General features: G+C 40.8%; 1 protein-coding gene across 18 annotated transcripts in view; it reads left to right on the forward strand.

Moving 5' to 3' along the window:
- Positions 1-13472, forward strand: part of PLEKHA5 (pleckstrin homology domain containing A5) — a 211472-nt gene that overhangs the window by 159096 nt on the left and 38904 nt on the right. For 14 of the 18 annotated variants that reach the window (XM_031444014.2, XM_031444016.2, XM_031444017.2 and 11 more), the window contains 2 exons: positions 643-762; positions 1581-1634. The exons of the other annotated variants lie outside the window; for them this stretch is intronic. In XM_031444014.2, coding sequence (XP_031299874.2) covers positions 643-762; positions 1581-1634 — 174 coding nt within the window. The remainder of the gene's footprint in view (positions 1-642; positions 763-1580; positions 1635-13472) is intronic. 18 annotated transcript variants of the gene reach the window in all.

The raw sequence follows: 13472 nt of genomic DNA on the forward strand, positions 1-13472 counted from the left end.
GTAGTAAATACATTTTTTTTTCTTAAAAATAAAAACTGGTCTTTTGGTTGATATAAAATGCCCTGTGAAAACACTAACGGTCACATTTTAAAAACGTAACTAGGAAGCAACGAATAGGTCCCAGGTACTGACTGGGCTTAGTGACGTAGAGGTATGATCCGCATTTTGCATGAGTTTTCATTCTTTCTAATTACCGTATATTCGCTAAAACAGAGTCTTGGACATGCAGGTATTGTTCTGTTGCTGTAAAAGTCTTAGGTGTCATTTTACAAACATCTCATTAAGATATATTTTAAGAATAATCTTTTAATAGCTCTTACGTATGAGCCTTTATAATGTTTGGGGGTTTTGGGGGGGCATTGCACTTTTTTATACTTAATATTGAAATATTCTCTCATGAGTTCTGAGCGGATGCCTTAATATGCTGTTGTTTTGCTGAACCTTACAAAGTAACACTGTTCCTTCTGTTTCTCTAGATACCTTTGCATGTATGTAGGACCTCTCATCACGGTGCCCAGGCACTGTGTTTGATGTCAGCATAGGAGGAAACGTGCCAGGAAATCTGGGTTTAATGTCTGTCACTTAAGACAACCATTAATCTGTTTTCCCCCCCATTTGGATTCTTAAATTGCACTCCTTCAGCCAGAGGAGCTTACGCTGCTGCTTATAAAGCTGAGGCGGCAGCAGGCCGAGCTGAGCAGTGTCCGGGAGCACACGTTAGCGCAGCTCATGCAGCTAAAGCTGGAGGCCCACAGCCCAAAGGTCAGCCACGCGCAGGTTGTCCGTGTTGTCTGCTCTTGCCACGTGCCCTGAGCCACTCATTAACCGGTCTGGTCGGCATCATTCGTGTCGCGCATGAGCCATCCCCCCATTGTGGCGACAGCATCTGGATCTCCTATTGACCCTTTGAGAATTCACTTGTTCCCACATCATTAAAGGAAAACACTGGTGAGGGTGCATTTCTTCTCAGCCTCCCACCCACCAGCTCTCGGGCAAGAGGAAGGAAGTGCACACAGACTCCGAAACAGTGCTGTCATTTCACCAAACACCGGAACTTCCTCCTCTGGTCAGACAGACATTGGCGAGTCCTGCAATTTCCCGTAATCAGTTGAGAACTGATTATCATTTTAATAATAACTGCCTTTTAAATGCCAAACATAAATTTCTTCTGTTCTTGACTTTAAAAAAAATGAACACACATAAACATTTCTCAAAGGGTTTAATAGCCTCTGGTTATATGAGAATCATCCAAAGCCGTAGTCCTGTATTCAGAAAAGAATTAACATGTGAAAAAAGCTTCTAACGTTGAGTCTGCTGAAGCCATTTGAGGGATTTTTTTCTGCTTAATGTTCAGCTTATATGCATGTCTACTTAATTTCTTATGAAACTAAGTGCAGTTCTGTCATGATTTGATATGTCATCCGCACCATGTACACAGGAGCATGTGCGCCAAAGTGGCTGTGTACTGTGATGTAGTAGGCTGTGGTGAACTACCTGTTTTTTGTATTCCAAAATTGACCTTTTCATGAATTCCGCACCCTCTTTCTCTGTCCCTTTCTTTCTTGGTTGATGCCTACTAGAATGAAATCCTTACACATCATCTTCAAAGGAACACCATGTATTTGGACCATCAGGTGGGATTTGAAGAATTTTCTTACTTACCATACGTTACGTTTTCGTGTTTTGAATGTAGTAGAATTTTCAGGCAACTCTGATGTTTCGGTTGTTTTGAGTTAACGGCATGGCTTTTACAAGTGGCAGAGTGAGAAATCCCTCCCAGCAGGGTTCAGAAATCCCGTAATAAACAGGTGGAAAGGACAGCTGTGGAGGTGAGGTGGGGTATAAATGCTGGGTCTCCAGAAAGGGAGACCCTTAATAGAGTCCTTTCTTCTTGTCCCAAGAAAACTTGCACTCACTAAGGCTTACTGTATTAGCTTGGAGGTGACCTAAGACATAGACACCAAGCTGTGAATGCCTTGTTGGAGGCCAGGAGGAGGAGGTGGGTGAAGTGTGTTCTCTTCCCCAAAGGGGAGCTTAATGATGGGTGAGATGCATGATGAAGATATTTTTAATTGTTCGCCCTCCCCTCCCAGTATCTGGTCTTTGCTCAGCTGTGTAGAGCAGCTTTACAGTGACCTTCAGTTCCTGGCATCCCCTCAGTGGGGCCAGTGCGTGTGGTTGGTTAAGGTGAATGTTCAGAAGTGTGAGTAGAAGTTCATGAACAAGGGCTGACACTCCTAAGTTTTGGCTTTTATGAAATTCCCTATTAATATTTAATTTTAATTTGCCAAGAATTTTTGATATGCCCTTAAACTTAAAATTTCTTCTAGTGAATACTTTTTTTTCCATATAAATTAAGCTAAAACTTTTTTTAGCTTATTTCAAAATGTTCAAACTTGAATATTTTATCAAGTGATAGAGGTTCCTGTGGAAGATGTTAGAAGACAGTATTTGCATATTTATGTTTGCCCTGTTTGAAACAAAACAATAATGTACTGTTTTAAATTAGCTATATTTAAAGAGGGATTTTGAATTAGGATAACCCTTTAAAATGTGTTCAGTCATTTTTCTTTTAATTTTTAAGAGAAATATACTTTTGTTAATGTATAATTTGTTTTCCCACAAAATGTTTTCATCGTGGTTTTGCCTATTGAAATTTTTTAGAAATCAGTATGTCATGGATCCAAATTTCAACCATCACTCCAGAGACTGGTGCTATTAAATTTAACTACAGTGTGCATTGTACAGTCTAATAAAGGCATGTTTGCCAACAAAATAGTGAAATAAATGTTCTTCCCTCAAAATTGCCCACCACCAGAAAGCTTCTAAGATACATGGGAAATGACATTCTTAAAAACTCCTTTGTCTGTAAAGCTAGAGATGGTTCTGAAAAACAAGGGGATATTACAGAAATTAGGTTTAAAAACAGTTGTACAAATGTGAATCTGAAATTACCTAGAATCTCTGGAAATAAGCCTGGTGGTTTACCGTAATTTACTACTCGCCTCAACAAATCAACACTGGAGTTGTGGGAACACAGCACTTGAGCAGCTCTTAGGAGAGGACAGTAGATAACGTGGAAACGACTGCCATCCATGTGCTGTGCTGCGACTGCTCACCTGCCTTGGCCTCTGGGGCCCAGGTCGGGTTGAGGTTTCCCTCCCATCCTGCGCTCCCCCGGCCACCCTGCGAGCAGTCCTGCAGGTGCCTTCTCAAATCTCAACTTTTTATTGCTCTTTTCTAGTCTCTCAACATGTCAGCAGAGCTTTTCCAGTAATTCACCTTTTCCTTGTATTAGATCCTGAAATAAAGTTACATTATACCAATTTTAAAGTTTTTTTGTGATAATGAGAAGCATTGTAGGTGGAATTTGATTGTTTCAATGTGATTTGCATCAGAATAAGACCATTTCTGATGGCAAAAATTGGGCCATTATTAGATAATAGTTAGGCAACGTGTGAAAACCTGGCTTTGCCCAGAAACTCAGATATGCCTAAATGTGTAGTAATATCCTTAAGGTTTCCTAAAGAAAATCTCTCTTTAAATAAATCAAAATTCTATGATTTCAAATAATTGCACTTAATATAAATGAAATATGTACTTTTGGACCGTCCTATATTTTATGTCAGTAGTAAGTTTATTAAGATATATAGAAAGAATTCTTGGTAATTTTGAATTTTAATCAAATTTTTCATTCCACTCAAAACATTTCCAGCTTTTAATCTTGTTACTGCCAGTAACCTATTTTAGATGACCAAGTATATTTTTATAGGCATTATTGGTTGCCTGGGTTTATAAATTTATTCACCAGTTGTACATAATTACAAATTTGAAAGTAAATTTTAAAACCTCAGAGTCAAGGCTCTGGTCACATTTTGTAGACTGTATAGCAGACCGAGGGAACGTGTGCTAATTAATGATCTTTCAACACTACCCTGCTTGCTCAGGTAAACCATCAGAAGAACCTAAGGCCAGCAACAAAATGTAGTCTTCCCCCTGCTCCTTGTCAGATAGCACAGTCATCAAAATGAAAATTTTAATTGATTTAAAGTCTCTTAATCCCTATCACTATTCATGAAGAACAGAACCCAAAGGGTAGTCTCTGAGTTGCTTCGGAGGTAAATTCGTTTCTGATATTATAACAAATTAAAAAATGAAAATGCCCTACTTGAAATTCTGAAGATTTACATATTATACAGTCAATCCCAAACTCTTGACTTCCGGTGCCCATAGCTGGAGCAGTATCATTTGATTTCTGATTATCACTGTTATGAGGACTAGTCATGTACCGAAGTGTTTTTAAAAGTAACAAAGATACACTAATTACATGGTAGAATTTTCCTCTGCTTTTTGTTTTACTTTGAAGTACACTGTTACAGTTTGTTTATGCTTTTATAGCCCAGTTAGGAGACTGTTCGGAGTCTACATTGATTAAGATGAGCCTGGGTTTATTGGTCATCTTTTGTGAATTTTAAGATAACAAAGCCCCAAAGTATAACCTGTGAACATGCAGTAATCCTAACCGGATACTTTATGTAACTCTTCCAGGTTTTATTTAGAAAATGAACAACGTATCAGTAACTCACGTCCTTCTCATGCAGCTTAGTTCTCACTGACTATTAGAGAAACTTTTGGTTACAGTTAAAGTGAAACTTGGCTATTTCATCCTGAACTGCATCTATGGCATGGATTTAACACTGGCCTTCTTCTTGTTTATTCCTCTACCTGACAGAATATGGGGTGGGGGGGAGCCATAAGTACAATTTTGCAGTGACCTTGTACTTGCCAGGAGGTTGGAAGTAAGGTTATTATCAGCAGTTACTTTGGTATCTCCTCCTGCAGAATGGAGGGTCCTGTTGCCATTCTTTGATGGTGAGGGAAAAGAGAATATCTAGATATATTTACTTTTTTTCCTCAGAACAGGGCAGATTACACATGAGTTTTAGAACTAAATGGCCCTGCTAAACATGTATTTGATAATTAGGAGTTCCTCGTGTTTCCATGAGCCGGATGTAAATCATCTGTTGGAAACTGGAGTAATGGTTTTCCATAGCAGCTTACTGTGGTCAGCCACCTGCAGGTCAGCTGTAAGATGCAGAGAGGGCGTCCTGGTTGTATTGGTTCCTGTACCCTTACTGGTTGTTGTTTTTAATAGCACCCCAGTCGTTAGAGTCCCAAATCAGGGCATAAAAAGCTGTCTTTAGCCCAATAATATGCCTAAAAACTGGAATGACAGGATCATACGCTCTAAGTCCATTAAAGAAAACCTCTCTCAGAAAGTGTGTGTTCAGAGTGCCGACTCGTAATCAAATCTTCAGCAGATCTGACACGGGAGTAGGGACCACATTTTCTCAGTCTTGTCCCTTACAAGAGTTCCCTCCTGTAGCCCGGACCAGGACCACGCTGAGCAAAGGAATGAGGTTGGGGTTGTAGAAACTAGACCAGGAGCAGAGGAGAAACAAGGCAAGACCCCTCTGTGGGCGAAGAGGTGGAACAGGAGCTGGAGGTTCTGTGATCAGCCTGGAAGAGGGGTTCACGGGAATGGGGAGATCAGAATGTGTCCCCATCCCTTCGTCCGTTTTCCTCGCCCCTGTTTTAGTTCCTCCCTCCATTTGTTTCTTTCTTCCTCCCTTGCTTTTTCTTCCTAACTTTTTCTATTACTGACTGAAAAGCAGTTGTGAGGGAATTTAGATGATGTTCCCTTTTCCTTCTTCTTCAAACTTTCCTGACTGCTTTCCACATAGGCAGTGGTAACAGAAAATGAGATGCTTGGGAGATATGTGGGTAGGGATGGACAGCAGGATCTGTCACAAGCTTTTCATGAGCATGCTGCCCCCTGGTGGGTAAATGCACACACACCAGTCCCCTTTGCCCCCTCCCCTCCTCCCCCTCCCCTCACCGTAGTGATTGTACACTCAGCTAGCCAGCTTTGAGAAACTTGCTACAGTAAATGGAATTTGACTCCCACCGATGTGAGCTTTGCTGCTGCTGATATTGCAGCAGGTAATTTTTCATCTTTTAAACGTGAAATTATATTGTAACATTGAATGTGCTTTCACAGATGGCCCTTAAAATTATGACATTCTCCCTTTACCCCCTCTCTCTTCGGGAGTCACTGTAGTTAACTGCATCAGAAACATCTGTCTGAAGGGATGTCCCTCAGTCACACTTACACTGGGGACCATCTAGTCCCTGTGTGCACCAGAGTTCTTGGTGAAAAGAATGACTCTGCTATGATCATTTAATTAAACTCCTTTGCCCCTACCCAGCTGAAGCTGTCTCCCCACCACTGGAACATATTTAAGTCACTTCTGAATTGAGCATCAAACAGTATATTCTTTAACACCAGATGACTAAAGGACCTTACCTCAAATTTTCACAGAAAAGCTGGAAGTTTCTACTGACAAACCGGTTTGCCATAGTACAGTGGTGCATGAAAAAGTTTAAGGTCTGTGAGTCAATAGTTCAGTCCTTCTGTCTTTTATCAGCACTTTTGTCTTAAGTGTTATCAAATGCTTGTAAGGAGGATAAAAGTCATTTTTGATTATCCTAACCTCAAAAATCTTGAAAAGTAAACTAAAGTTTCTAATTTGCCAAAGTTCTGTAGTAGCATTCAGGTTTTAAAATGTCATTCTTTTTATGCTTTTTATATAAATATTAATATTTGATGAACTGTGGGCTCAAACTCCCAGTGACTTTTGGAAGAAGTCTGATCCTCTGTTGTTGGTTGCCGTGGCCATTCTTTGTCAGCACGCTTTCTGAAGCCTTGCAGGAAAACCACAGTGTAAAGACTGTGCAGACAGGAACTCTGACCACTTGTAAACATACTTATGCCTAGAGACATGCAGAAAAGAACAGTTAACCGGGTGTATGTAATTGGCACTGAAACCATTCAGGGTAAGAATCTAGGAATACTTTTTTGCATTTTGTTCTTTGTGTTCATGAAAGGCAGCTTCCATATAAGGAAGAACAATGAAAAGCTTTCATTGTTGTCAATTCAGCAACTTCATTCTATTGAGCTATTAAGCAAGATCCCATTTTCGCTAATATTTAAAGAGGTCTTAGAGCTTCTATTTTTAGGGATGACTGAGAGCTGCAGGAGGTAATGTTTCTGGGGGATATAGAATAGGCATTTGGAAAAAAGCAAACTAAGGAAACTGGAAAATTGAAATTATGTTATTTAACACTTAGCAACCCAAATAGTTACATCGTACAGAGTGTACTTTCTCAGGCCTTGCTATTCAGAGCAATCCTGTCTCTCTCTCCCTTACACCCCATTCTTCCTTTTTTCTTTTTCTGTCTCCCTTCCTCTGCATATTTGATCACAAGTGGTGGGGAGAGAGAGGTGACACCAAGAAAATTATGAAGCAGGCTATGGCATCATAATGGCAGAATATAATAAATAAATGGACAGTGGGTAGGTTAGAATTTGGAATGTGGAAAGATGAATATATGTGTGTCAATATCTGATGCTTATACATTGTGGTCGTAATTCTCCTGTTTCTTGCCAGTAATTGATCTGTCCCTTTTTGCTAAGCTGTTTTCACCCATCTCAGCCCTAACTGGGAAAGTTGCCTGTTCCTTAGTGTTCTTTCATCTGAGCCTTCACCTCCTCTTCAGTGTACCCGTTCTCTCTTTGTTACTCTAAATCTCTAGCCCCTGGGTTTCTCCCAGAAAGCAGAGCCTGTGACGTGGGCTTCCTGGATGTGGGCTTGCTTGCAGAAAGTTTACGTTAAGAAGTGATTCCCAGGTACAGAAGCAGAGGGTGAGCCAGGAAGGTAGGATGTATCATCAGCTGCCGTAGGCAGCCAGGGCCCCATCTACTTGCAAACAAACGAATAAAAACACTGCAGAACTACACAGCCAAACAACAGAAGGGGGCCACATTTGTGCTCGCTCCTGTCGTCCACTGACCAAGGGTTCTCCTTTGAGACTGACTCTCCAGCACATTGAGGTCACGCAGACATGAGCACCCAGTGATTCCCATACTCACAGCAAGAGCTGAAACAGAAGATGGAATAATAGGATGTAAGGAGGGGCTGAAAAGGCATCCCAAACCCCTCCGTCTGCAGTTTCAGTTCTGTGTTTCTGGTTGCTCATGGAGATCTCTATTTGGAAGTTCTGCCTTCAGTACATCCCTGACAGGCCCCAGATCAAGGTTGTTATCTGATCCCTCAGTTCCCTGACCAAAAAACTAAAAGTGGAAATGGTTCAAAATACTGGTCACCTTTAATGTCATTGATCTTTGAGAAGGATCAGGACCTTTGCTTCAGCTGTTTTGCTTAGACCTGGAACTTAAAGTGGTTCCAGTCCCCAAGGGAGGAGAGAAGAGGGAAGAGGGAAGTCTCCACCTGCAGCTGGGACAGCCTCTCCCAGCCTGGTGGATGGAAAGGGAAAAAGGAGGCTGCCTGGAGGGGCCGGGGTGTGCTGGCCCTCGGCACCCTGCCTGCTCTGCTGCCGCTCTGAGGGGGAGGCTCCACAGAGCGACAGAAGTGGCAGAATTAAGTCGTCCCGCCTCCTGGAGCTGTGCTGCATCCTCCTCATGTTTCACGTGCCCGACACCAGCACAGATTAAATCTAAAAATACTTTGAAACTGGAGTTAAAAGTACTTTAAAAAGCACCTTTACTGAAAACGGGGAAATCCCATGGATGTGTGGCCTTATCCGAGCACCTTACTTTAGCTGAATACGTGATACCTGCACGGGGTTCAGTCAGGAGCCCAGAGACCACCACCAGCACACCTTGTACCTGCTAAGCGCCTCGTTACCATTTAGTCACCAGTCAGGGCAGTGCTTACAGCGTCTGCCTCATCATCTTTCAGCGAGCGCAGGAGACTTCAAACTCCCTGTTCCCTACAAAAGAAGGTCTCGTTTTGGTTTATCATTCAAGCCCTCATTCCACCACCGCCACCCACCTCAACATGTGAAACGCTTCCTCCCCCGTAAACCCTTCCCTCCAGCCAGCGACTCGCTGCTCCTCAGATACTGCAGAAGCACCCCCGTGCCTCTGTCCACCTGTCCATCCTGATAGCCTAAGTATCACTTAACGGTTTTCAAAGCTTGGTCACATACAGTGGCCCACATGCACCTCATACTGGCCTCTGCAGTGGGCGGCCGCTGACTTTTATCCCCGTTCAGTCAGGCTGAATGACTCTCCAAAGTCGCAAAGCTCTCACAATACCTTGCATTAATGAATTTGCTTTCTTTTTTTTTTTTTTAATTTATTTTTACTTCCTTAACAAATAAATAGAGTTGTTCTATACTTTGAACCGTTCTGTCTCAGGTTGCTGGCCTTTGTTACCTAAGGAAAGTCGCCTCCTGGTTACATACTGCTTATTTTCCCAACAAGATAGAACAATAAAAACAAAATTTCCCCACCCCTCCTGAAATGTGTTAATATTTATACAGTTCCACATTGTATTTATGAAAGCAAATAGTTTTGTAGCCCAATTATTGTAGCTTTTGTTTGCTTCTATCTTATTTAATTTTTTTTTTTTTGGTTTTGTGTGTGTGTGTGGTTTTTTTGTTTTGTCTTGTTTTTAACCGCTAGAAAGTTCATTCAGCAAAGATTTATGGAGCTCAATGTAAGGCAGGATGTTAGAGCTTACAAAGTAGAATTCTTAAATGATTTTCAAAGCCCAGGAAGGAAGTAAAGTTGAGCATAAGTGCCAAAAACATTTCTAGGATCAACCTAAGGATGTGATTATATAGTTAAAACATAAGCTGATAAATCTTTGAATTAATGGTAGGAATTCTACTCGGTGCCAATTTTAACTCAGGAAGAAGAGAATTGCTATTAATAAAACCTAGATCCTGTATCTAGAAGACATTTTAATTTTGATTTAAAGCTTAAGTATATTTTAGAGTGGATTTACCCATAGCCAGAACGAATTTTTTTTTTTTTTCCCCTTTTCACTAACAGAGATGTAAGACTTTCACTTTGGGAATGTTTTGCTCCTTTAAAATGGTATTGTTAAAATGCTTGCGAAAAAGAGGAAAATACGACCATCTCAAACATAATATCCACATTAAAGCATCTTTACAGAATGGATTCTTTCCATATTTGTGGATGCCAGGAATAAAAATGGTCGCATCCCATAGAAATACATTACCTGAAGCTCAGGGAACAGTGGTTAAAAAAAGAGTCATTACTCAAGGAAAATAGATTGAAGCCACTGAAGTAAAAATCAGATCTATAAAATAACCTTGTAGCCAAACGGATTTCAATTTTAAAAAATATTCTTAAAAGACTCATAGATTAAAAAAGGATGAACTCACTGTAAATAAATTACGTAAGTAAGTTATTTGTAAAGACATTAACCTAGGCCTCCAAAGTTTCCTTCAAAATATATTGCAGGTGTCTATTTCAAAATGGTGGCTTTAAACATTGAGCGATTTAAATAAGGTTGTGAGTATGGAGATTATCCTCCTTTTGTTCTGCTGGATTAGGGCTAATTTCATCATGTTTCTCAGTAAATAGACTTTATCAGTATTCCTGAAGCCAGTGCTTAGCGCATCAGTCAGTTTAGAAATGTTGTTTCTTTTTTTGTTTTAAGGGAATGTCAGGTACACTTAACTTCTATGTTAGTGTCCCAATTTGTTTTTCCTTTTTTTCTTGTTAATCTGTCTTTCTCCCTTGAAGAAAAAGAGGAAATATTACAGTCTAGCTACATCTTTAAAGTACCATTGATTTGTCTGACTATATAACAATAGTAGTATTTTTCTAAAGTTTTACCTTTAGAAAATGTATATGGCATAGACAGTTTGTTCCGACTGCTTAAAATTTCAAAAGTCATAGATCTCCATACTTCTGCCCCATCAGTTATAAGGAGACTTATTTACATTCTTCTATTTAGAAAGTCACTTCAGATTTTCCTGCGTCCTGTTAAACAATGAGTGCTCTCAATAGGTAGTCATACCCTTCAGTCTCAGGTTCTTGGACTTTGAGATGTGCCTGGAATGAGAGTGGAAGGCATTTACATTGTCATTATCCAAATGACCTGTTTAATAAAGGCCCTTGCGTTCCTCACGGCTTCACCCGAGGCATGTCAAATTCTTTAGCCTTTTATTTTTGCCACACTTCTCAAGAGCTTATTGATCTAGACATAGGAGGACGCTCGTGAGAGATGGATTCCTTAGTGATTAGGCTATCAGGGTTTTGGGCTATTGTTAAGACTGATTCCCACCTTTCAGATGCTTTTCTAAGGCATCGTTAAGAACACGGGAAAAGTCCATTTTCCATTTAAATGGAAAATGACAGCACTGAAATGAGTCTTCTCATTGGTTATCAGTGAAGGACAAAAGCTCTGTAGGGTAGATAGAAATCATACAGACCGCTTGCTTTAAAAAAAAAAAAAGCTGTCATCGCAGGATTCAGACTCAAGGAAACTCAGTAGACAGAGCGTGAGCAAACGTCTTCCCTTCTGGGAATGAGGTCTGAATCGCAGGAGGTTATACTTACTTTACTGGCCTGGAATTTGTAGACTGACTATCTAGCATAACAGCCACTAGCCACGTGTGGCTATTTAAATTAGTTACATTTTTATAAAATAAAATGTATTTCCTCAGTCACACTAGCCGCATTTTAAGGGCTGGTGAGGCCTTATGGCTGCGATGTTGGACTGTACCGACAGAGACCATTTCCGCCATCACAGAAGGTCCTGTCGGATGCTATTCTAGACAATTTATTATATAGACTTTTTAAAGAGCAATTAAGCCACTACTGAACCACTTCTTATACTTCAAAGGAGATAAGGAAATTCATCTTCCTAAGGATGGATGATATGAGCGACTCCCCTGGCTCGGCTCTTCCCCCTTCCTGCCCCTCCCCCTTCCTGCCCCTCCCCCTCACAGTTACTCAGGAGCATCTATCTCATGGATTACAGTATCCTGTACCTTCTTTGTTCCTCACAGGTCTAATTTCTGAGGGATAGAGGTTTTAAAACGGGTATTAGAAGTTGCTAGAATAAAAAGAGCAACTGGGTAGGGGAGGGTATAGCTCAAGTGGTAGAGTGCATGCTTAGCATGCACGAGGTCCTGGGTTCAAGTCCCAGTCCTTCTCTAAGAACAGATAAATAAGTAAACCTAATTACCTTCCCCCACCCCACCCCCCAAAATAACTGGCAGTTGGATTCCTGACTGATACCTCCAAAACCCCCATGATTCTGCTGAATCCACTAATATTAATACGGAGATTCAGTTGCTTTTTTTTAAGGAGGTGATTTCTCTCAATGCTGTATTTCATACAAAGACAAGACCATTTTAATCTACATGCAACATACTTTCGTTTTCATCTTTTGATAGTTGCACAGATATCTTGACCAACATTTGGTACCAACTCATCAGGACCTTGAGAAATTACCTTATTGGTGATGGCTGAATTGGTCCTCAGTTACTTAATGTGGTGTCAAGACAAGATCATGGCCCTCAAGCCTGACTTTCTGTCAGGACTACCAGTGGACCCTCAGGAAGACAGAAGCAAAGCGCAGTTCTCAAGGCCCTCTGCCCCCAAGTCCCCAGTCAGGGCTGCCAGAGCCCAGCCAACCCTGCGTGTTTGAAAATCCCCCTAGGTGATTCGCTTTTCCCCCCAGTCAGGTTTGAGAACCACTGAGATACATAATGACAAGGAACCCCAAAGAAAGAGGAGTTGTCCGAACTTTTTTTTGAAACGAACACTGTTAGTGCTTTCCAGCCTTGGTCATGAGTGGCACACGTGGAAAAGTGACTGCGTTTGTGCCACCTTGACAGGAACTAGAGGCAGTGCTGCCGGGGGCTTGTTTAGGCCTTCTGACAGCTGAGATGGTCGCATCTCCACACACCCGAACCCTTCCCCAGCCCACAGGTGTCTGTTGGGAAGTTCCACTCGACATCCTACCAACGATGACGTAGTTGCATAGAATTGTGTTGAGTAAGTTTTTTGGTGATGGGTTTTTCAATCACGGTATTTCCAGCAATAACATCAAAGGATGCTTTATGTTCGTTATTAACCCAACACACCTCAAAACTGAGAGAGAGGCTAGAGTTAAGTGTCAGATTTTTTAGGTAGTTTTTGTAAACCTTCGGACTTAACAAATTTCAAGTAAAAATATGTTTTTGTTGTAAACAGAAGTATATTGGCATTACCGAAGTTTTTCACTTAACATTTTCCAAAACATTTCCACTTACGTCTTCTTACTTGTTGCTGAAGTTAATTGCGAAAAAGAGTATAATGCCTGACTCATACATTCTCATTTTTATTATTATAAAATAAGGGAGCTTTTATAGTAGCTTTATAATTTAGCAATTAACTGGGACCTAAACCTATATTACCTTTTACTTCAAAGAAGGAATTGAAGCAGGAAGCGAAGCATTTAACTCATTTTCAAGTAAATTATTAAACATCCTCCACGTGCTAATTAGTCTTTCTCTTGCTCTGATCCCTTAAAAAAGACATGTCAGCTGTGAGCACACTATCTTAATGCTGTCTAGGGCTC

The sequence above is a fragment of the Camelus dromedarius genome, chromosome 25 (assembly GCF_036321535.1).
Source record: "Camelus dromedarius isolate mCamDro1 chromosome 25, mCamDro1.pat, whole genome shotgun sequence".
Taxonomy (NCBI): Eukaryota; Metazoa; Chordata; class Mammalia; order Artiodactyla; family Camelidae; genus Camelus; species Camelus dromedarius.